The sequence below is a fragment of the Lactuca virosa genome, chromosome 8 (genome assembly GCF_052849685.1).
Source record: "Lactuca virosa cultivar CGN04683 chromosome 8, Lactuca_virosa_CGN04683_v6, whole genome shotgun sequence".
NCBI classification, from domain to species: domain Eukaryota; kingdom Viridiplantae; phylum Streptophyta; class Magnoliopsida; order Asterales; family Asteraceae; genus Lactuca; species Lactuca virosa.
In genome coordinates this window covers 5,690,285-5,715,733 of record NC_136433.1, presented here as the reverse complement: position 1 = coordinate 5,715,733, position 25,449 = coordinate 5,690,285, and the positions used below count along the sequence as shown (strand labels likewise).

Genomic DNA, 25,449 nt, shown 5'->3' with positions numbered 1-25,449 from the left:
GGTCTCGTATCGTCACCAACTGTCGCTCGCAGTCTATGACAGCCCCAAATCGGCTTAGCCCAACCATGCCCACTATGACACACACGTCCCCCATCGATATCGGGACCAGATCTATCGGGGACTCAACACCGAAGATCTCGAGTACACATCCTCGACTCACATTCATAACATACTCCGCTCGCTTGTCCGCTATGGAAACTCGTAGAGGTCGACTCAACGCCTCTCGTCGGCTACTGATGTGCCGACCAAACGTTATTGACACAAATGATCGACTCGCTCCCGAGTCAATTATCACCAAAACAGGTACGGAACCCACAAAAAGTACCAGCCACAACATCGGGCGATGCGCGGAACTCCTTCGTTGTCAACTGTAAAGCTCTCCCGCGAGCCTTCGGTGCCTCGACCTTCGCTGGCCGAACCTCGGTAACTCTAGCAGCAGGTGCGGATTCCTCAATTCAAATACTCGGTTCTTCCCCGCTTAGGGTTCGAACCACCACCAATTGGTGCACCAACACTCTATCCCTCATGCTGTCTCCACCAGTAACATCGCACCTAATTCCGCAAGGTGCTATGCAACGCTTGATGATTTCTCTGACAAGGATCAAACAACTCCAGATACCAAGGTCTCGTATGCAACCTTCAGAACTTACCATCGTGACTACCTCTAGTCATTCAGGACCTCACACTATACTCTCACCGGACCTCCCAACTGTCCAGTGTTATCACTAACCCTGGATCTGGAAATAATGAACCATCATACTCCTCATCCTTGACTCCTTGCCCAACGTTCCAACATGCCCCTTATCATAAGAGCAGAAACCACATTTCCACTCCTTATACCTCTCAAGAACAATAGGAGTCACTGCCCTGATATACCCCTCTTGATCACCCAACACTGCAGCTAACACCTGCCCTATTATACTCAAATAGGGTGTATCCTGATCCTTGACCGTTTCAGTCTCGACTGTCAGCCTGCTCAAGCTATACCATTCCATTGCGACAGACCCGCTGCCGGATACTCTGATTGAAAAGTCACCATCAGTGTGATTCCACAGGGCTCACCCCAACTCAGAAACCGAAATCTCAACACCCCTTACGTCTCCCATAAGAAACGGAAATAGCACCACTCGGGTCACGGAAAGTGACATATCTACTATCGGCCGGCTCTCCAGCTCAGACCGTACCCCTCCATAATGCACCATCCCTACTCATCTCTTAGTCTTGTGACTCCACTGGCATATCACCAACAAATCCCTTAGAGCTAACTCGCTTTCCCTATCAAGGGATGCTCCACTAAAACTCGTTCTCCCTGGCCTTCTGGGCCCATACTCATTCACATCCGACCTTGGTCTAGACAATTGCTGCGGAATAACCGGCAAGGCCAGAAGCACTGACCGCCACATTTCATGGTACTCGAACCATGTCCTCTCTGCTCAACCCGCCTCAAATCATGGTACTCGAACCACGAAATCACCTCTCGATCTGCCACCAATCATGGTACTCGATCCATGACATCATCTCTCAATCTGCCATCAATCATGGTACTCGAACCATGACATCACTCCTCAATCTGCTCCGATGTATGGTAATCGAACCATAACATCACTCCTCAATCTGCTCTGATGTATGGTACTCGAACCATAACATTACTCCTCAATCTGCTCCCATGTATGGTAATCGAACCATAACATCACTCCTCAATCTGCTCCGATGTATGGTACTCGAACCATAACATCACTCCTCAATCTGCTCCGATGTATGGTACTCGAACCATAACATCACTCCTCAATCTGCTCCGATGTATGGTACTCGAACCATAACATCACTCCTCAATCTGCTCCGATGTATGGTAATCGAACCATAACATCACTCCTCAATCTGCTCCGATGTATGGTACTCGAACCATAACATCACTCCTCAATCTGCTACTTAGAACCTTCAGAATACTCCCTGTATCGAGTATGGGTCCTCTGATTTCGGTAGTACGGGCCCATACTACCTGCCACATCTACCCATACTTTCCACACGGACCATCCTAGAGTTCCTAGGTAGCTACTCAACCTTATCGTTCACCAATTCCGTCGCACGTGCTTGCTCCTCAGCGAAATACTCTACCCTGCCAGCGCACTCATCTGACTAAGGTTTCTCCCTAGGCTCTTCCTAGATTCCCACTCTTCTCCGCCACCAGCTGCTGAAGAACTCCTAATGATGCCAGCCATCTACCTCCTGAATATCGTCATATTCACTCAGTAGCTGGCTCCCATCATCGAGGGTCCCACAAAGCACAAAGCAAGCAGCATTCGGGCATCGACTAATACATATATCTCACTCTAGGTGATAACTCCACTTGATCTGCTCATTCTCATAGATATCACCGTACTCTGCAACTCTACCCCTCACGGGTTCTAACTATTCTCTTGATAAGCTCCACAATAATCATCTAGGCATCTCTCCTAGATTACTCCTCTACTCGAATCCCTCTCTACTTGGGATTCCTGCTGGATAATCTTACTCAACATATACTCGAAAGCACAACTCGGATAACCACAATCCTAGGCTAAGGCATCACAAATCAGGCCATTCTAGTCCTAAAATATGAAATACCTAGCCTATCTCTAGCATACATAATATCTCACAAACATTTCATAACACAAAGTAAGGGTATTTTGGGAATTCACCGTTCGGGCTCTGGCTGATTGTACACACTGATCTTTCTCGTTTTCTCTTTGAAACTCTTATTCACTTTAGAAAAATCATTTCTTCGAAAATTTTTCTCAAATCCTCAGTTTGAGTCCAGATTTACCCGAAGGCGCATCCGAATCCCTCAAACCAAGGCTCTGATACCAACTTGTAACACCGTGATTTTTCAAACTAAAATTTTCATTTAAACTCATATAAATTCTCATGTCACCTTCTATTAAAATCTCATTTGCTCTTTAAGTTACAAACATAACTCCATATTCAATTAAATAATACTCCAGGATCCTCAAAACATAACTCTTTCTCTGGTGTGTACAATCGAGCCGGTGCCGTCCTGTGATCCTGAGAAAAACCTGCAACACATATCACATAACACTGTAAGCACGAAGCTTAGTGAGTTTCCCAAAATACCACTCTAACACATATTAGCCACTCGAGGCTATAACTCTGTGGGCCCTCTTGCCCTAACTCTGTGGACCCTCTGGTCCTAACTCTGTGGACCCTCTGGTCCTAACTCTGTGGACCCTCTGGTCCTAACTCTGTAGACCTTCCGGTCCTAACTCTGTGAACTCAGAACATGCACAACATAAATCACATAGAAATATAGCAGTGCAACATATAACATACATAACATACAAGATACTCTGTCACATAACTCTGGTTACCTACTCAAGGTAAAGTATAGTGAGAAGACTCACCTCGGGTAACTCGGTAAAGCTCGAACTCTGTAAAATCTGGTCTAGCCCCCGCCTAATCATATGAAATATACACTCTAAATCAGTACATCTCTCAAGGCTAGACTATTCCTCCTCTTAGTACTCTCAGAAGGGTAAAAGACCATTTTACCCCTCCCATGGCTCAAAGGCCCTAAAGTTGACCAAACCCTAAAAGTCAACAAAAGTCAACCCTCCAGGTTACGCTGCGCGTACCAAACACGTACGCTGGGCGTACCCGGCGTCCTCACAGAAACGGGGTGCGCGACCCCTTACGCTGCGCGTACTGAGATTACGCCCCGCGTAACTCTCAGTTTCAGTCCCTTAGCTCTTGAGGTCTTAATCAGTTAAGACTCACGTCCAACTTTTAGATCTGACCATTTCTAAGCCTCTTAATCCATAAAGTCGATGACTTTAAGCCTTTGCATGGCTGAACAAGTCACTAACACCCAAAATATACCATTTCCTAACACTAGAAAGCCCAATACTCAAGCATGATCTCATATCCACGACCAAGATGGGAACTTTATGGATCTATAACACAAATACCACTGAAATGGGACAGATCTAGGTCCATGGAGCTCATTATACTCATAAAGTCTCCACCTTTGGGACTTTTAACCCTAAAATGGTCCATGAAGCAACAAACCAAATTAAGAGGAAAGTTTTGAACTTTATACCTCCAAATGCAGCTCCTTCCTCTGTAGATCTCAGATCCAAACTTGCACTTCAAGCTCTAGTCTCCACAAACTCCTCTCCTTCTTCTTCACTAGCACACCAAGGCACTTTTAGCTCCAAAATCACACACACTCACTAAGAACGATGAAAAGTTCTCTCTTAGGGTTTTACTCACTGCTATGGAGGCTGAGAAATGAGCCTTAGCATCCAATATATAGGGCACAAGTCAGAAATTAGGGTTTGCACCTGGACACATTACGCCCAGCGTAACCCTGAGTACGCCCAGCGTACTCAGGCGAGTCCGCGTCCAAAATAAGCGCATGAGTACGCGCAGCGTACTCTTGAGTACGCCCAACGTACTCATTTGCTACCAATTCCTCTTAAGGGCTTAACTTGACACTTTGAATAAAAGAAGGGCTAAATAGTTGTACCTGAATTTCGGGATGTTACATTCAGGATCGGGTTCGGGCTCTAGTGCAGAGCCCATTGATCAGAGGCTTCGCGATCTTATCGTTTCTGAGGTTACACGAGGCATCCTTGACGCTACCTCGATGATCTTTGGTACCGTCAAGGAGGGCATCATGGAGATCATGGAAGAGCGACTCATATCTTTCCGAGCCGATATTGCTGCAGGCCAGATTGGGGCCCGAGCTCCCTCATTCATGGAGGTCAAGGCGTGTGGAACGCCTGAGTTCTTTAGGGTATGGGATCCCATCACGAGTCAACGTTGGGTGGCAAACATGGAGAATGCCTAGCACACGAGCTTTTGCCCCGAAGCAGCAAAGGTGGGGTTTGCATCCTGTATGTTGAGGGATCGAGCATGCGATTGATGGGAGGAGGTCACCCGCGAGGTTGGATCAGCAGGTGTGGCTGAGATGTCTTAGGATGAGTTTGTGATGAGGTTTGACCAGGAGTTTGCACTGTCTATTGAGGTGCAGCGTCTAGTGAGGGGGTTCCAGGATTTATAGCAGACTACCGAGATTGTGGCCGAGATCACCGCTAAGTTTCGGGAGAGGGCACTACTGGTTCTGCAATATGTTGAGGATGAGGAGATGAAGAAAACGAGGTATCATTCCATGCTGAGGGATGATATTCAGGAGTTTGTGAGTTTTTCAGTGTGCAAGACCCTAAATAATATGGTGGAGAAGGCCCGGGAGCGGGAGATAGAGTTGGAGCTTCGGACCAAGAGGAAGTCGGAGCAGGTTCAGGCATCATTAGGTCGGGCCAAGAAGCCTAAGACCTCCGATTCTTCCAGTAGGGGCCAGCAGGGCCGTGTCGATGTGCCAAGTGCGGTAAGCTGCACAGTGGAGCCTGTAGGGCAGTGGGCTCGACATGTTATGCTTGTGGTCAACCGGGTCACGGGTCGAGATTGCCCCAAGAACATTCATACCTTCAAGTGAAAAACTTCAAATCTTCATATTTTCACCAAGAACACCAAAAACACCAAGAACCTCCTTCAAATCTTCAAGTGACCGAAAACAACCCAGGACCGAAAATTGTGTTCGGCCGAGAATCGTTTTCGGCCGAGAACCCCTTAGAACCGAAAACTCTCCTCAACACTTGTACAATTCTCGATAATTACTCTTAACACAAAACAAGTGTATTCTAACAGTTTAATCAACTGTTTCGCTAATTTAAATACGATATCGTGTATAATTATTATTAGGATACGACTACTGCCACGTATTCTAACCCGATGATCATTCGCAACCACTTCGAGTCCATTCAAGCACACGCACTAGAGGTGAGTTCATAACCCAGTATTTTCCAAGCTTTTTCAATGTTTTTAGGGGGAGAATACAAGTAAAACACAAGTAATCTTGTGTTTAAAAGTATAAATTACTTATTATATTTTCTTACCGATAACATGCATTTGAACGTGGAAATTTCTAGATACGCCAAACATTATTCAGATAAACTACAAAATATCTTAAGTCGTAACAGTTTTTACAACAAAAGAAACTATTTTACTAGTTCAGATTTTAACACGGAAACAAACTCAAAAACTATAATAATTATAGTTTATGGAACAAAGGGAACTGTTTTACAGGCCCAGATCATAACATGGAAAAGCAAACTTATAAACTATATTACGTATAGTTTATGGAACAAACAGACTATTTTGCAAAGTTACATTTTATTTACAAAAATGATTTTCTTTGTGCTACACTTAATCGTCGATATAGCTTTGTGAGATAACGTCTTCAAGTACTTATTTAAGTGCCAACAAAAGTCCTGACCTTAATAACCAGAGTCTCCTGGAGGGAGAGCATGAGTTTGTGTATAGATCTATACGGGACTGACAATCCCGCACCTTAAATATTAGCTACAGTTAGGCCGGCAGGCCTGGGGTGACAAATATCATTAACGATTACGATGCCTGAAGAACGTCGTATCAGGCCATCAGTCGTATTAGTATGGTTATGAGGACTCACAATTTGGTATCAGTAGTGCGATTAGTGTACGACCATATATAAACAAACTTCACTTAGTTCTATCAACACAGTTTTATCAAGAAACAAAACAACAAGTATACGAACTTAACGCACATCAATATGCAAACATTTTGGTCTTGGGGTTTAATACTACTTCTCAGATAAACTAAGTATGGTAGTTATACTTGAACCTTTCGGTCTTAGAACGTTTAACATTTCAACTCGGTTTCTATGGAAAATATAAGATTTTCCAGGGTCAACATCATTATTTTACAAGTAAACAGTTTACAATCTAACTTTTTGAAAACACAAGGCTATTACTTATCGATAACAATGAATTACAGTAGAGCGGGTGCAGCTAGGAATCCTATTTACAAAAGATTCAACATTTAATTGCAAGTCATTATACTTATCATTCATCATATCAGAAAATATAGGATTTTCTGGAGGGTAACATTAACATTTTCAAATAACAAAGAACATACTTTCCAAAACAAAATGCTTATGAACTCACCAACTTTAATGTTGACACGTTTTTCAAACCACTTGTATTCTCAGGAAAAATTAGTAGACAAATACCCTCTCGGGCGATTCGAAGACAGAGCATGGTAGCTTTACGTCTTAACTTTTGCGATAGTTCAATGTTAAACAAGTAATATTTTGAACACAATGTAAATACTATGTTTTTATTACAATGGTTGTTGCTTTGATTACTATTATTCAATTGTTGTGATACTATACATGACGTCATCAACCCCGAACGTTTCCGCCGTTCCGGTTTGGGGGTGTGACATCCACCATCAAAACAATGGAAGTGGAATAGTGGGGATCTCTCCTTGACTCCTGTTATATTTCATTTAAAAAACTAAAAATTACAAAAAACAGTTGGCCCATCTTTTAGATATCATACAGAAACTGCAATTACCATAATGTGTGGGTCCTAAATGGTATTACTATTGCATTTTGTTGTTCTGAAGAAGATGATGGATCTAAGCTATCTCTTTGTTTCCTTGCACCAAGATGAAGTTCCTTCTTTTTCAAGCTTTACAAAAACCAAGAAGACAAGCACAAAACCAATGGAACAAGCTCAATCATCAAACATGGGGCTAGGGTTTCGAATTGAGAGGATGGAGGCCAAAGAGAATGACCTAATCCAAGAGTTAATGCTTTTAAATATTGGAGAAACCCTAGGATCTTGGGCTTGGGCTGTAACATCAACCACTTCATGGTCACCATCTCGCCACGCCGTGCTAACCAGCCAGACACGTTATTTATTCAAGTGTTATGGCCACGTTATGTTCAGCAACCTACCGCATCGTGGCATAAGGTTTTTCTCCAAAACCTTATCTTTGACGTCTTTAATTTTTTAACTAAGCAAGTCGGAAAACGGATGTTACATATGTACAATAAGTATACCGTAATTTACGATAGGATTACATTTAGTTGTACATAAAAGTGCATTCCTTAAGGTACACTTTTGATTTAAAAGAAAACAAACATGTAAGAAAAACAAAACAAAACTATTATATGCTTTTACAACTATAGATGCATGAAAATGAATATGTAAAAAATAGGAAATGAATTCTAACAAAAACATAATTTTTAAATATAGGAAAATCTTAAAATGCATGCATAAAAACGAAGATAAAAATCTTTATAAAAAATAATTCTCTAAAGAATACTAATTTTGTAAAAATGATTTGATAAAAAAAAGATGTAAAAAAAAACAATTTTTTGTAAAATATAGAAAATGAATTAAAAAAATATTTATAGGAAACTAATTTTATAAATGATTGTGTATAAAAGAATTTTGTTAGAAGATAATTTTCTAAAAAAAAAACGATGTTTTAAAAAATATCTATAAAGAAAGTTGTAAAAAAAATAAGTATGGACTTGTGATAAAAAGGTAAAAGTCAAAAGTTAGGGGCTATGTGTAAGATAAGTGAAAATGTCGTAATATCGTAATTTAGGAAGGAAGGTGTTAATTTTGGAAAGGGATTAAAAAAAGGGAAAATACCTCAAATAGACAAAAAAAAGGGGGTCATTTTTTAAATTTAGTCATAAAAAACGATTTTTCCAGATATAGACATACATTCCGCGGAGGACCCTCCGCGGACCTCCGCGGAACCATGAAATCTCCACGAAGAGGGGGTATTTTGGTAATTCCCACCATTTTTTTGACAAAAACGAAGGGGTCCTCTTTTGGTCCCCGTTCCTCTTCGTGACTCCGCATCGGGTCCTCCGGCCTTTGATCGAAGACTCTAAATCCGACGACGACTTCAACTCCGGCGACGACTTCAAATCCGGCGGAATCGAGTCGCAGAGCTCTTTCCGTCACCGATGGACCCCGAATTCCCCGATGTTATGGCCGATGGATACGGTTCCCGGGTATTTCTCACATTCTCATCTAATTATTAATGTCGAAAATGTCGAATATGATTCAAATTAGAGGAAAACCCATTTGATTACATTAAATATGTATATAGATTTAGGATTTTTAAGCAAAAACAAATCACATAACCGTTTTTGGGGATGATCCATTCTGCGGAGAGGGACGTCAGTCCGCAGAGGGTGCCTCCGCGGAGTGATGTGCTTCCTCCGCGGAACGTTATAATCCAACTTTGCAGGCCTCCGCGTAGGCTAGATGTCACTCCGTAGAGAATCCTTCGCGGAATGACCTCTAGCCTCCGCGGAGTGATGGTTTTTCCACAATTTTTATTTTTCTGCTTTTAAGTATGTTGCTATTTATTTCATAATGGAATAATAGTTTTTTTTTTTTTTAATTTCAATTAGTAATGTTTTAAATGAAATAATATTTTTGTTTTTTTTGTTGTGTAGCACGAAGATCTCAATCAAAAAGCGGATTTAACTTTGAAAGGCGTGGTGGGGACTATCATTAAAGACTATTTTCCGCGCCTAACACAATCACAACGAGTATTATTTGAAGCTTCCCCTTTGAAATATTCTTAGGAATGCGTATCCCACATGGTGATCCCTTACTTGTGCATATGATGATGTTGCACGAAGTAAGGTGTCAACAAATATTTGAAATGGGGAGGTTTCTGTTTGATGTAGAGGGGATGCAGTTGGGTTTTGGTGAAACTGAATATATTCTGATTTGTGGTTTAAAAGTTGGTCCTTATGTGGATTTACTCCATGACGAAAAGGGCCAGTCAAATTCAAATCTCCGTGCTCGGTTGTTCCCAGAGATTTCTGATGCACGTTTGCGGCTGAAAGATTTAGAAGACTTAATTATGTCCCCGAATTATTTGGCACTACAAGATGAAGATGTTGTGATGCTTATCAAGCTTGTTTTTATGTTGAAGGGTCTACACGGACAGGACGTTAAAACGGGCATTCCTGCAGCAGTATACAAGCTTGCTGATAATATAGATGATTGGAACAGGTATTACATTTAAAACAGGCATTCCCGCAGTAGTGTGCAATGCACTAATTATAATAAATAAATTGAAAATTGCAGGTTTGAATGGGGTACGTATTTCTGGAAATATACTTCGCGTATGATGCGTGGAATGTTTAAGAAAATAGAAGAGTTTAGAGAATTCAAGCAGGCCAATCCCGAATCGAAGAAAGTACACAAGTATACCGTTCTCGGTTTTATGCTTCCGTTTAAGGTTAGTTTCTAATGCATTTTAATAGTTATCATTGTTTAGTTTTTTATACTATAAAAATTTGAACTTCGTTTTGTATTATATAATAAGTTTGTATCATGACTTTTATAGTATAATAGAACGATACTTACATTTTTTTCATAGATATGAATTTTGGAGACGTTCCCAGAGGCAACCAAGTTTTATATACGCACACCGACAGAATTGCCACGGATGAGGGCGTGTAGAAGTAAAACACCGTTGAATTGGGTTCAATGTTGTCGAATAATGAACGTGTCTGTGGTATGGTTTTTATATTAACAATCATCTATATTTACAAATTCCAAATTATTTTCATGTTAAACTAACAATCTGATTTTTGCAGCCTAACAACCAACCTATTAATGTCGAGGCAAACCCGGAGGAGCTGATGTTGCCGTTTTATGTTCGTTATGTCAATTGGACTCTTAACCCTGTAGAGTCTCCCCCACGACAACATAGTCTCGTCCGAAATAGTCCACCTCCTGTTGCCTCGCCTGCTCGAAGAAGGATGTACAAGTCCGAAATACAAACATCTTCGACTGAATCTGCCACAAATGCTTCTTCCTCGCAACATCTTGAAACAGAAACAAGTTATATGTCACACGACACATCAAGATTGGTAAAGAAGAAGAAGACGAGCACAAAGGCATTAGTGAAGCGTCTACTAGGCGTTGTGGCTGACTTAAGTTCTAAAGTAGACCGTGTATTACAGAAAAAAGATGAACCCGACACAAATTTTGAACCAGACAGAAGGTTTCGAGAGGAGGAAGATATGATAAATGAAGAGGAGGAATAAAAATATTACCATGATACACATTTTGACTATGATAATATAGGTAGTCATGGTTTGGATGGGGAATTTGAGTCTACACCTACGCATCTTGAGCCGTCATTGGACGTGGGTGAACATCTCACAAAAGAAATGATTCCTATTGTTAGGCCGCAACGAAAGAGGGGTGTTCCATGGTATCAGCGGACTCCGTTCACAGTGGTACAAAACTCATATTTTAAATTTGGTATATTTTTTAAATATTAAAGTATTGATAATTATTTAACATGATAATTTTTTAGATGCAATCCACACCAAAATTGAAGAAAATCACGAAAGCAAAGAAAAAAAAAGTGGTGAAGAGTCCTGAAAAAGCAAATGAAGACATTGTGAATGAAGAGAGTAATGATGTTTCAAATCATCTCCTGCTCGACAGTGTTGAAGCTTCCAGTACGTTGACTTTTTGGAAAGAATGGAATAGTATCTCTTCCAACCTGAACACTAAACATAGGCTGCATATGCTGACACTGGATGCAGAGTTTTGGTTGAGGTTACTTGCAGTTACTGACGTTGGGTGGTTAATTTCTTCGGTAACATTCGTTAAATATAAATTTTAACTTCATTTTAGACGATAATTTATATAAAAAACTGTAACATTTTTATCTTAAAATGTACAGCATATTGCGATATGGAGTACCTTGCTCATGGAAAGACGGCCGGCGAACGCAAGGTGGACGATATTCCCTTAAAAACTTAATTTGCAAAACGGAAAAACATATTTTCTTAGGAATATTGCAAATGGTGTCGGAGGCCATCCTAAATGGAAGGATGTGGATATGGTTAGTTAAGTTTATTAATTATTTATTTTATATAGGAAACGAATTAATGACTATTACATTTGTTTTTGTTTGCAGGTTCTATTCCCCATAAACGTTCCTCATGCCCATTGGTTTTTGGCAGTGCTACATTTAGATATTTGGAAAGTACACATATATGATTCAGCACGATGTATGAATTAATTCACAACGTACTTGACTGGTGGAGAATTCAAAAGTTTTGGGGATAGTATAATCGAAGAGTTAGATGCGATTGACTACTGGAAGGATTTCCCCGATGGACACAATGACAACGCAGTTGTGGAGTTTATTGACATTGTAGACGCGACACAACAAGAAGATATTGCTAATAGAGGGGATTTTGGAGTATTCGTAAGCATGTATATGGAAATGATTGCTTCGGGGGTACCGGTGAAGAGTGATAAGCCATGTAGAGATGCGGGATTTCTCTATAGAAATAGGATGACAAATATTATTTGGGATACTAAATAACTTGATGTTTGGAAGTTTGTATACATTATTATGAAATACTTGTTTTTAGTAGTTTTGTTTAATATAAACAACTTTTGTATCATATATTTTTTGAAACATAATTCACCAACATATATTACGATACATTAAAAACAAAACAAACATTTGAAATTACATAATAACATTACAGAAAACATTGCAAATAAAAGATGAACGACAAACAAACATTACATAGAACATTACGAATAAAAGAGTCGTCTACATGAAAAAGGGTTTATTTCTAACCAGATTGCAAACGTCCGTATACTCGAACTCAGTTTCATCAAACTGGCACAGGTAATATCCGTTCACGTATTCAAGAAGTTCTTCATCATCAACATCAGAGCATCGCATTTTCTCATAATTGTAACATCGATTGTACCATGTGACTTTAGTCTTTATACCCATCCATTTACTAACAATATCGGGTTTTAGTCGTTTTTGTCCTTGTCCCACGTTAAAGTTGAACAAAGCTACTAAGCGGGACCATTCATTACCAAGAAGGCAATTAAGGGGAGCTATTACCGGCAGACCCTCGTAAACGGTAATCCAGCATCGTGTTAAGACCAACACCTCTGTTGTCGTCCATTGAGATGTACCATTAGTTGGAGCAGACGCATTAGACAGATTAGCTGCATTTGAAGACGTTGGTACATTGGATGCCATTTTGTGAAATGATCCCTTACCTCTAATTCGGACGTATAGATACTTGCTTTACTATATATAAAAAGATAGATAACGCCGACTGACAAGTCAGTAATGCGGACTGACAAATACCTATGCGGACTGACAAGTCAGTAACGCAGACCGACGAATAGCTATGCCGACTGACAAGTCAGTAACGCGGACTGAAAAATAGCTATTCGGACTGACAAGTCAGTAACGCGGACTGACAAATAGCTATGCGGACTGACAAGTCAGTAACGCGGATTGACAAATAGCTATGTGGACTGACAAGTCAGTAACGCAGACTGACAAATAGCTATGTGGACTAAAATAGCTATGTGGACTGACAAGTCAGTAACGCGGACTGACGAACAACTCTCTGCGGAGTTGAAAGGTCTATATATTGTCATAGATGATCGTTGGATATTTGCGGACTGTCATGTCTATACAAAACGACAAAAAACTATGTATCACTTCATCTAATCTATTTTAGTTCATGTAGTTTGTATGTTTTACAATGGGTTTAAACCCATGGACCGCTAACGAGTATTTGCTTCTAACTCGTGCATATATTAATGTCTACGAGAACACCAGTTTGGAGGATAGAATATTTTGGGTCCTATTAACGAATACCTTCCACACTGACGCTGAAACCACCATAGAAAACCATCGCGACACGCTTGATATAGCTGCAAAATGGTATGAATTGAAAACAGAAGTTGTGTTATTCAACGATCTTTATAATAAGATTGAAGACGATCGTATGAATGATACTGAGGAAGACATCTTGGAGGCGGCTAAAGAAGAATACAAATCCATTAGCAACGGACGGAGTTTCAAGTATGAAGCCCCTTGGAATTTTTTGAAAAATGTCCCATTTTTTTAACTAGTACTGCGTTTTGTATTGTTCTTGTATTGCTTTATTTATATGTAATATGGTATTTATCCTTTTTTTATGAAAAATAATTCCATTGTTTAAAAACCATACATTCAAACAGGTTACGCGGACTGACAAATAAGTTACGCGTACTGACAAGTCATTTACGCGGACTGACAAGTAAGTTCTGCGGAATAATGTATACTAATTCCTTATAAATTGGACAAGTATTTCCATTTTTACAAGGTGTCGAAAGTTGTGAAAATGAGTTCAGTCAATCAAGTATTAAGAAAAAGTTTCTCCAACCTGCCGACTTTTTTCCATAATCTGCAAAGAACCAATCCTCACACCTACACGTACATTACGAAAGATCAGTACAATCGTTTCCAAATTTGTTTCGTGGCATTGGGATGTGTGGTATGTAATCCCTTATAGTACATAAATATTTAGTTATTTCAAGTTGTTACATGCCTAATCCAACACATGTTGACTTACAGATTCGTACGTTTCTCACGTCTATGATACCAATCATATTCGTTGGTCAAGTACCTCTAATTGGGGCGTATGTAAGATCCATGTACATTGCGGTTTCTTCAGATGGAAATCATGAACCCCTTCTCATAGCGTTTGCTTTGGGAACCATAAACCATGACAATTCATGGTTATGGTTCATGAGGAGGCTTAAAGAATGTTTAGGTGACAATACAAAAGTTGGTTTCATAAGCCATATGTCTGATTCTATAGACTTTGCGGTTCAAAGAGTCTACCCTGATTCATATCATGGTTATTGTTGTAAAAATATAGCCGAGAAAATACGCGCTTCCATTGGAAGTAATACAGTCGTAGAGCAGTTGTTCTGGAAGACCTGTAAAGCGTATAATTTATCTCATTTTTATGCATGTTTGAACAACTTAAAAAATGAGGTTAATGGGAATGATCTTCATTGGCTTGACAATATTCCCATTGCAAAATGGGTACGGGCTTGTTTTCCAAGAGTACGTTTCAATGTTAAATTCATTGACATTCCCGTTGTTGTCAATTGGTTTAAAACAAACACGCATGAGTTTCCAATAACAACAATCATTGAAATGGTCCATGACTCGATGCAAGCAATGTATCTTCAACGTGCTACGTTTGGAGGTAATTATAAGTTATGACGTCACTCAAATGGTGAATTGATATGTTATTATACATTATGACATCATAATTTTTGTTTTTTTGATTCAGTTCATTTCACAGGGGATTTTCATGGTCTTCTAACCCCTTATGCACTTAAGGTGATTCATAAAAGATTTATCCACTCGGATGGTTGTAGGATTACACATATTGTTGGCGACAAATATGAAGTGACTAAATATTCAATAACCGAAACTGTCTAGTTAGACCGTGGTATTTGTAGTTGCGGTAAATGACAAAAATGCGGTATAACTTGTGAGCATGCTATAACTTCATTACAAAGACTCGAAATTGCAGAAATCCAACAAATGGTAAATTTAAAGTTAAGTACAACGGTGTATCGAAATGCTTATCAAACTGAGACAGTCAATCCTATTCCAACCCTTAGGCATTGGGAAATACCAGTTGAAAGTGTTGTGGTCTTACCTCCACGACAATTCAATTGAACTGTATTGTATGGATCACAACGAATATTAATTTGTATTCAGTTCTATGTTAACCGTAGTTGTAATGGTCTGTTGGCGTTCTTTACTTTTTAATAAAAAATGTTTACCTTTAATTAAATAATTGTATTCCCATAATTGTAATGTATGGATGACAACGACTAGACAAACAGCTCTGCGGACTGACACACATTATTGCGAACTGACAAAAAGCTCTGCGGTCTGACAACAGCTCTCTGCGGAGTGGAAGGGACTATATATACTCATGGATGGTCGTTGGATTTTTGGTATAGAGTTATAATTTTTTTTTAAATTTAAAATGAGTTCATCTTCAACTTTGTATATTTGCTCGTGCAATGAAGTTGATTGTTTCTATTGTGATCCGATTGACCCTTTACTTGCCCCATCACCAAATTTAAGAGAGTCGTATATGTCGGAGGATACTTTGCAACAAGTACAATGGGCTGAAGAACAACAAAAAAAAGATAAAGACTCATCTCGAGCTCTCACTGAACGTCGTGACCTCATTGCGGCGGAGTGCAAAGAGGTTGATGAAAGGATGATGATTACTAAAAACAAAATCAAAGATCATGAGGAACGGATAAAAAAAAGTAAGAATAATATCAAACTGTCTGAAAAATGGCTTGCTGACAAGGATGCAGAAATGATAGAACTTGGTAGCCAAAAGGACCGTATGGAAGATAAAATAAGAATTAGGGACGACTACATAACAATGGAGAAAGAAAAGTATCCTTTGCAATTCCCTTAAGTTAATTACTGTTGTTGTACGTTTACTATATGTTTCTGGTTTGTTGAATGTATTATCTTCGAGTATTAGTTATTATTCTACTAGTAATTATGCACTAATATAATCATAATATTACCCATCATCTTTAAAATAAACACACCATTTCAAAGTACACAGATTAATGTCCTCTAAAACAAAACATAATTAATTATAAATACAACATCAATCATTCAAATCAAACGTTGAACAATAGTCTTCTCTCTGCGTCCCACTCGTCCAACGCGTCTCTTGTGTCCCGTGCGTCTCTAGCGTCTCCTGAGTCCCTTCTGTCCCTTCTGTCCCTTTCCCTTTCCCTTTTGTGTTACTACCTGATGACGCACTACTTTTTGTAGACTTTTTTTGTTTATTTGGGACCAATGCCGGACAAGTCGCTGCATTATGTGTTGTACTATCACATCCACTACACCTTCTTACTATAGGTTCCTCACCTTGTGACGGGATACGATTTCTGTTTCTCGGTCTACCAGCTTGACGTGTATCCATTATCGGGGGTTTAACAACCATCATCTCCGCAGGAATTTCCCAATCACACGGTTCTGGAAGGGGGTAAACCGGCTCCTCATACGTACTTCGGTACATTTCCATTTTGTAAGCATCTATAGCCAGATGTCCGAAGTTAGTTTTTTTCAAGTGCTTCAAGACCATTATGACATGACCACAAGGCAACCCAGTTCCTTCCCAATATTTGCATGTACAACTCTCTTGCCTCAGATCAACTATGCCACCATGTTTGAAATCATGAACTTGATATATTGCATCTGAAACACCAGAAACGGACCATCCTGTCGTACGCTCTTCATTTTTACTAACTACTTTTTCAGCCCACTCGGTTAGCACTGTTGAACGTTTACCTGTAAAGAAAATATATATAATTAACTTATTATTCGACCTAATTAAAGTCCAAATTAAATTCATACCTCCTTCGATGCGACGCTTGTTACACCATTCCTGTGAAAGACGACGGAAGAACTCAAGAAGGGGTATTATAGGCATCTTACTTGCATCTACAGATAAAGCATTCATGGACTCTGCGCTGTTCGAGGTCATGTAATCGTACCGTTTCGACAGCGAATATGCTCTAGTCCACTTAGCACGGGGAATTTCACTTAGATACGTTGCTACTTGCGGCCTAGTAGAACTAAATCTATACCACAATTCTTCAAAAATATTTCTTTTGTAAGCTTTCACAAGCCTCCAAAACAACACTTTTGTTTTATCATTTTTCCCAAACCTGTGTACTATGTTTCCTAGTAGATGAAAAGCACACAAGCCATGATGAGCATGTGAGAAAACATTTTCAATACTAAACCGAATTGCATCGGCCCTATCAGTTACAAAAGTCAATTCTTGACAATCACCAACACATTCATACAACTTTTCAAGAAACCATGTCCAAGTAAGACCACTCTCTTTTTTGCATATTCCGTGCGCAAGGGGAAATATCTGGTTGTTCCCATCCATAGCTACTGTATGCAATATGGTTCCCTTAAAATCACCCTTCAAATGGGCACCATCCATAATTATAACTTTACGACGATAACGTTTGAACACTCGTATCTGCAATATATTTAAATAGAACACATAAACACTCTATAATTTGTTTAAAAAAATTATAAATTAAATAACAACAAGTTTTTTGTATTTACCGTGCTCCCAATGGCATAAAAACAACACTCGAAACAATCTTCAAAATCTGTTTAAATATATGCCACTGTACCGGGATTATGCCTCTTCAAATTGTGAAAATAAATAGGAAGTTTGGAAAAATATTCTTCAGAGGATCCCAACAACAGTTCCATAGCATATTGTTTTGCACGCCAAGCTTGTTTGTAATCTACATTGATTTCCAACACAACATTCAAATCCCTTGATATTTCATTAGGCCTCAAAACCTTGGAACGAGTTTTTCCCATAATCTCATGCAATATAGTACCCATCACTTTTTTATTAGCATGCTTATGATTAGGGTGTATCTGTAATGACGAACATGTGTGCACGTTGTTGAAAGTCCTGATTTAAAATTCATCAGTGGGATCAAGGCGTTTTGCATATAAACGCCAACTACAGTTCTCAATTTCACAATATACCTCATAACGATTTTTGTTAGAATGTTTGGTCTTAAACTGAAACTTTTCTCTGGTTGCTTTAAGACTCAAAGCAAATATTAGTTGTTGTTTGTTATCATATGTTTGACGAACAAACATATCCAGTGGCGGAGCCAGACTCAAAGCAAAGGGGTATCCCAATTTTTTTTTTCCGGGTATCACCGCAACGGCTGAGCATGGGGCAGGTCGGGTCAGTTTTACCTAAAATCGAACCCAAAACCGACAACCTCAGTTTTGAAATTTTTAAAACCAAACCAAACCCAAACCCAAACCCAAACTCAAACCCATCGGTTCGGTGTTTCGGTTTTCAGTTTGTACATGGGTTTCCCGGTTTTGTTTTGGTTTTAAACCCAAACCTTAATCGAATCCTTAGCTATCTTTAAGTCTTGTTATATAAGCATGAAGTTGAAGTATCTTTTGATACTTGAATCAATGTGGGACTCAAAGTTGATACAAAATGAATCATGAGGATAAAAAGTTTATATAATAGATGAAAATAACTGAGTTTACATGTGTTTGGCGATGTGGGATAGAATAGCTTGGAAATTAAAAGAGAATAAAATAGCTGGAAAAATAAAAGAAATGTAAACAAAGGATTTGTAAGGAGCAAGAATTGATCCTAAGACCTTTGTTTCAATAAGTCAACACCTTAACCAATACACTAGCTATTTGTTTGTGCTTATAAGTGAAGGGATGTGTATATATACACTACAAAAAACGAAAACTTTCTACAAAAATTACACTATCGAAATTTTTTTGAGGGGTATCCCGGGATACCCCTTGGATCCGCCTATGAACATATCATCATTTGGACCTAAACTGTGAAATGGTTCGGGCTAAACAATAGGATCAAGACAATCAAGTATGGGAGGCATACCGTAAAATATGTCTGAAGCTTTTCCCCGTGTGTGAACTCATCTTCTGACCATCCTTCATTTGACTCTTCATCGTTTGACAAAGTTTTGTCAGTCAGTCTTCCAAACTCATATAAATTTTTTTCTTCAACCGTATTCACTGCCACAGTTTCTTCTTCTGGACACTCTTCAACATTATCAGATACAACGTTTTCAACATTGTATGGTACAATCTTGTCAACCACTTATGTCTGTTCGACCAATCCCTGAAACACCTCTAAATACAAATGCACAATCTCCTTCGTTTCAGAAATTACATTTCTGAGTTGATGAACATCTGCTTCGTCTAAAATATTCATAACATACCCATGAACCGGGTGTTGAAATGATAATGATATATTACTATTGAACACATTAGCCTTAATTTTGACCAAATCAAACAATATTCGACGATCAAAATTTGGCGGAAACAGTAAACCTAAGTTGTTAAACTCTGGTCTAACGTAAGTGTTAATCCCATTACTTATCTGCCAAAAACCCCCAGTACATAAAATAACAAAACTCATACTTTTTTTTTTTGAAAATGAAATGAATAAGAACTGATCTATTTTGTAGAGATGATCGACCAAATCGACCTAAAAAAATGAAAAACAGTTTATATAAAAAAAACCTCTAAAAACCGTTGCAACCACCACTTCCGCGGAGACATTAATCTCTCCGCGGAGCTCCTCGTCACCTTCTCCGCGGAGGTATTTATGAAGGCCAAACGACTCGCTCCGCGGAGGGATTAATGTATCCGCAACGGGCGTACGCGGACCATTCTTTTATCGATTCAAAAATCAGAATTGTAGCTTGTCCGCGGAGATGACGTCACTCCGCGGAATGTATGTCTATATCTATATCTGGAAAAATCATTTTTTATGACTAAATTTAAAAAATGACACTTTTTTTTTTGTATTTAAGGTATTTTCCCTTAAAAAAAAATAACCGTTGATTGGAAGTGGGAAGTCAAAAGTGTTGGGTCGGTGTATTGGCGCCTTATATAACCTTAACCTTCTTCATGCTTTCCGCTGCTCTCCTAACACCTTTCAAGAAGAAGAAGAAGAAGTAGAGGGTTTTATTTTGAGGCACCACCTTTCTTCTCTTTTTCTTCTATCGATACCATTGTTTCCTCTTTCTTTCATTCTCCGGCGTTCAACAATCCTCTGCGTTCCCCTCTTCATCTCTTAGGTAACGTTCTTGATTTTTTATTTCTGTGTATTATTTCTTTTGTTATTGCGTATTATTGATTTCGTTGTTGTTTTTGTTAAGTATTTTCAATTAGGCCAAGGTTCTTCAGCCCTCCCTTCATCACTGGGTTCATCGGGATATTGGGTTGTACCTTTATGCTTTGAGGTTGTAGTATGACGTCTGGTTCCAATGTCAGTTTGGTTCACCGTCATCATCGATCAAGAAAAGGAGTGCATATTTTTCTCCTCTAATTTCTAGGTAGCGTGTCTAGTATTACAATTGTATAGTATAGCAATTGTATAAACAATTCTAGTATAGCAATTGTATAAACACAGACAAATATATCAAAATATCTCTTTGATTGATTTGGAAATATAACTCAAAACCAAACTTGTTTACACTGTGTTTGTGTTGTACTGCTTTGTTGTGTATTACCCTCTTGGTAATTCACTGAATATATAGGATGGCCTTAATCATTTCAATCCTATATTAATAAGTATGAGACCCAACCAACTTGTTGGTGTCCCCTCCTTTATTGTGGGTGGAAGACATGGGTGGAGGGAAATGATGACTTATGATTCCAACAATCACCCCTGAATCTCTAAGTCCTTCTAGTGATTCCCGATCACCGCCAATCTTTAAGTCCTTCTAAAGATGTCTTCAGTCCCGATCAAGTCCCGCATTGTCTTGAACTTGGTTCGAGCCAATGGTTTTGTGAGAATGTCTGCCTTTTGTTCTTCACCTGGAATGTACTTCACCTCCACTTGTTCCTTTTCAACACACTTACGAATGAAGTGAAACCTCGTGTGAATGTGTTTGCTTCTTCCGTGAAAAACAGGATTCTTCGTGAGTTCGATAGCTGACTTGTTATCAACTCTTAGGACCACCTTCTTTTGTGCTTTGTTCATGATTTCGCCTAGCAAATCTTGAAGCCATATTGCTTGACATGCAGCCGCAGTTGCAGCCATGAACTCCGCCTCGCAAGATGATAAAGCAACAGTATCTTGCTTTTGAGAACACCATGTTATCGGAGAGGACCCGTAGTAGAAAATGTGATCGGTTGTGCTTCTTCCGTCGTCCGGGTCGACATTGTGACTACTATCGCTGTAACCAATGATCCGGTTTTGCCCCATCCTCTCGTACTTGATTCCATGTGACGTTGTTCCACGTAAGTACCTTAGGATGTGTTTGATTGCAACACCATGTGATTCTCTTGGATCTTGCATGTATCGACTAACAACTCCAACCGCATATGCCATATCGGGTCTTGTCTGCAAGAGATATCTAAGGCATCCTACCAACTTTCGGTATTGTGTCGGGTCGATTTCGGGTTCATCTTCGGCCTTCGACATTTTGGTTCCTGGATCCATGGGAATGTGGGTAGGATTGCAATCATGTAAACCGGCTTCCTTCAGAATGCGTTGTGCATACGCTTCTTGGTTTATTGTAATCCCCGATTCATCCTGTTTGACTTCAATGCCCAGGTAGTAAGTTAATCTTCCAAGATCAGACATCTCGAAGTTCTTGGACATTTCAAATTTGAACCTTTTGATCATGCTCAAATTTGTACCTGTGACAAACAAATCATCAACATAGATTGCTAAAATTAGCAAGTTGGATCCTTCGTTCTTCCGGTACACCGATGGTTCTTTCATGCACTTGTGAAATTTCATTCCTTTCAAAATCCCATCAAGTTTTGTATTCCATGCTCTCGGTGCTTGTCTAAGACCATATAGTGCTTTTAAAAGACGGTACACCTTGTGCTCGTCGCCTTTCCTTATGTAGCCTTCCGGTTGATACACATAGACGGTTTCTCTCAACTCTCCATGTAAGAAAGCCGTCTTGACAACCAAGTGGTGAAGCTCCCATCCATTGGTAGCGGCTAAGGCAATGAGAAACCGTATGGTTTCGATGCGAGCTACCGGAGCAAATACTTCTTGAAAGTCAATACCAGGTTGTTGTACGTACCCTTTAGCAACCAATCTTGCCTAGTGTTTGTTTATGGTGCCATCTGCATTTTTCTTCAGCTTGAACACCCATTTGAGTCCAATGGGCTTCACCCCCATAGGCTTGTTTACGAGAGACCAAGTTTTGTTCTTGTTGATCGAATTGATCTCTGTATTCATGGCTTTGACCCACTCTGGTTCTTTCTTCGCCTCTTCAACTGATACCGGCTCGTCATTGGTTGCTAGGAGAAGTTCTTCAATGTCATCAACATAAAGTACATAATCTCGTAATCGAATTGGAAGCACCTTTGGTCTTGTGGGCCTTTGGTTTTGAACATTGTTTACGTTGTTGTTGACCGGACTTGGTTGCTCATTTTCTTGTACCTCCACTCCGTCTTCAATCTCGTGATCCGATTCGTTTGGTTCAATTGGTTCGTTGTTTACATCGTTTCCTTGGTTGTTGTTCGCCTTATCTTCCGGTAAATCCCATGGTACTATGAATGATCCTGGTTCTTCATTGTCAGGTGTAGCTTCGTTAACCCAATTCCATCCTTTGGTTTCATTAAAAATAACGTCTCGACTTACGATTATTTTTTGTGTAACCGGGTTAAATAACCGATAGGCTTTTGTACCCGGTTCAGAACCAAGATGAACCAATGGTCTTGATCTTGCATCCAATTTTTTCACGTTTACCGGTTCAACTTTTGCATACGCTAAACACCCAAAGATGCGTACGTTCTCCAAATTAGGTTTTCTTTTATACAACTTCTCGTACGGAGTTGTATCACCAAGTACTCTTGTGTAAACACGGTTGATCAGGTTTGTGGAATGTTTTACCGCTTCTCCCCATAGGTAGTTTGGAACATGCATCGCCTTCATGATACTTCGTGTCATGTCCATAAGTGTTTTGTTTCTTCGTTCCACAATACCGTTTTGTTGTGGTGAATATGGGGCGGTAAGATGGCGTTTGATTCCATTTATATCACAAAAGGAATTAAACTCGACCGAAGTAAACTCACCTCCTCGATCACTTCGAAACATCTTTAAAGACTTTCCGAGCTCATTCTCCGCCAAAGCTTTAAATTTTTTGAAGTGTAAAAACGCCTCATTTTTCTCTTTTAAGAGAAAAATCCACATATACCGTGAAAAATCGTCAATTAGTGTGAAAATGTATCGATTTTGACCCTTCGTTGACGGTGTTATCGGACCACATAAATCACCGTGAACTAGCTCCAATGGTCGTGTTGCTTTGTACGTCGTCATTAATGGAAATGACTTTCTTGTTTGCTTGCCCACCAAGCAAGATTCACACAATTGATTCTCACTGTCAAAATAGGGTAACCCTTTGACTAGACCTTTCTTGGACATCTTTTTCATTGACTCGAAATTGATGTGTCCAAGTCTTGCATGCCAGCGCCACGTGTCTTCACTTAGTCTTGAATGAAGGCAAATAGGTACTCCAATGGGCAACTGTATTTTATAAAGACGGTTTGGAGTTCTTTGTACCTTCATTAATAAGCAGTTGTCGGCATCATGCATTGTCAAATAGTTGTCTTTCATCCGAATATCGCACCCGGCTTCGGTTGCTTGTCCGAGACTGAAAATATTATTTTTCAAATTCGGAATGAAATAAATCTCCGTTATCAATCATTGTTGCCCCGATTTTCCTTGGAAAACAATTGAGCCTTTCCCTTTTATTTCGACACACGAATTATCACCGAATTTGACCTTTCCGGTTATTCCTTCGTCGAGTTCGGAGAAAAATGAACGATTTCCCGTCATGTGATTACTTGCCCCGTTGTCCAAATACCACACATCGTTTTCTTGTGAGTTGTATCGAGACGGTATCACTTTCTCTTCGTTCAAAAATACGGACTCGTGTAGAAATACTGTTTCATCGGCATCGTCGTGTTCAGTAAAATTACTTTCTTGGAATTTTTGGGTTCGATCCGGACATTTGGATGCGTAATGGCCCGATTTATCGCATCTGTAACAAATAATTTTTGACAGATCTTTTTTCGGGTTACGGTTCGAGTCCGAATTAGAATTGGGCCGGTTATTGGGCTTATTATTGTTTTGGGCCGAATTGGGTCGGGTTGATTTTGACCCGGATCCATTCGAAGACCCGACTCCACCGGATCCACCTGACCCGGTTCGATTAAAACCCCCCGAACCCCCTTTTCTTCCCTTATTCGACTCCTTCTTCCCCGATGATCCTCCAGAACCGCCACCACCTTCGTTTCTCCATCCGCCACCACCACTCGTTCTAGCCATCAACACCTGTTGTTGCCCGTCTCCGCCCTCATCTCCTCTGATTCTTTCTGCGTATGCTTTCAGACGCCCTACGATGTCGTCGAAAGGTACCGTCTTTAAATCTAGCACTTGCTCGAGGGAGGCGACGATATGAAGAAACTTTCTTGGTACGGTTTTTAGCAGCTTTTTCACCATCTTCGTTTCTTCGATGGTTTCTCCCAGTGACGCCGATTGGGAGGCGATTCCGGACAGTTTCCCGGCGAAGGAGTCGATTGATTCTTTCTCTGACATCATCAATCTGTCGAATTCGGAGTTTAGGGTTTGAAGTCGGGCTTCTTTTACCCGATCGGCGCCTACATGTCGAGTTTTGATTGCATCCCAGAGAGCTTTAGCAGATTCGACATCACCCAATTGCATGATCGATGATTCCGGCATTGCTTGGTACAACAATCCGATTGCCAGGTAATTTTTATCATCATTACTATCTGTTCCTGGATCAATCGATGTCCAAACCTTGTGTATACGCAGGACGATCTTCATGCGTAGAGCCCAGACAGTGTAATTTGTCTGGGTTAACATCGGGCAGGCCACCGATGTGGTTCCGACTTCCTTGATTCTCGTCGGAGGAGCAGCAACACCCCCACTTCGATAATCTTCAACATCGGACATTTTAAACAGATAAGCTTCCTTGATTTCTCAGTTCCCCTTGACTGATTTCAAGGCTCTGATACCAATTCTAGTATTACAATTGTATAGTATAGCAATTGTATAAACAATTCTAGTATAGCAATTGTATA

The 25,449-nt window shown here is 39.8% G+C and overlaps 3 protein-coding genes across 3 annotated transcripts; 1 reads left to right on the top strand and 2 right to left on the bottom strand.

The window, feature by feature from the left end:
- Positions 1–14,412: 14,412 nt before the first annotated feature.
- Positions 14,413–15,216, top strand: LOC145130044 (uncharacterized). Its single transcript, XM_079064896.1, has 2 exons — positions 14,413–14,977; positions 15,065–15,216. Exons 1-2 carry the CDS (start codon positions 14,413–14,415, stop codon positions 15,214–15,216), a joined length of 717 nt encoding a protein of 238 aa, XP_078921022.1.
- Positions 15,217–16,426: 1,210 nt separating this feature from the next.
- Positions 16,427–18,201, bottom strand: LOC145130043 (uncharacterized). The gene is made up of 3 exons (XM_079064895.1): positions 17,974–18,201; positions 17,182–17,854; positions 16,427–17,115 (listed from the first exon to the last, which is right to left on the bottom strand). The coding sequence occupies exons 1-3, from the start codon at positions 18,199–18,201 to the stop codon at positions 16,427–16,429; spliced, it is 1,590 nt and encodes a 529-aa protein (XP_078921021.1).
- A 5,845-nt stretch (positions 18,202–24,046) lies between these two features.
- LOC145130042 (uncharacterized) lies at positions 24,047–25,321 on the bottom strand. Its single transcript, XM_079064894.1, has one exon. It carries the CDS (start codon positions 25,319–25,321, stop codon positions 24,047–24,049), a length of 1,275 nt encoding a protein of 424 aa, XP_078921020.1.
- Between the last annotated feature and the right edge of the window lie 128 nt (positions 25,322–25,449).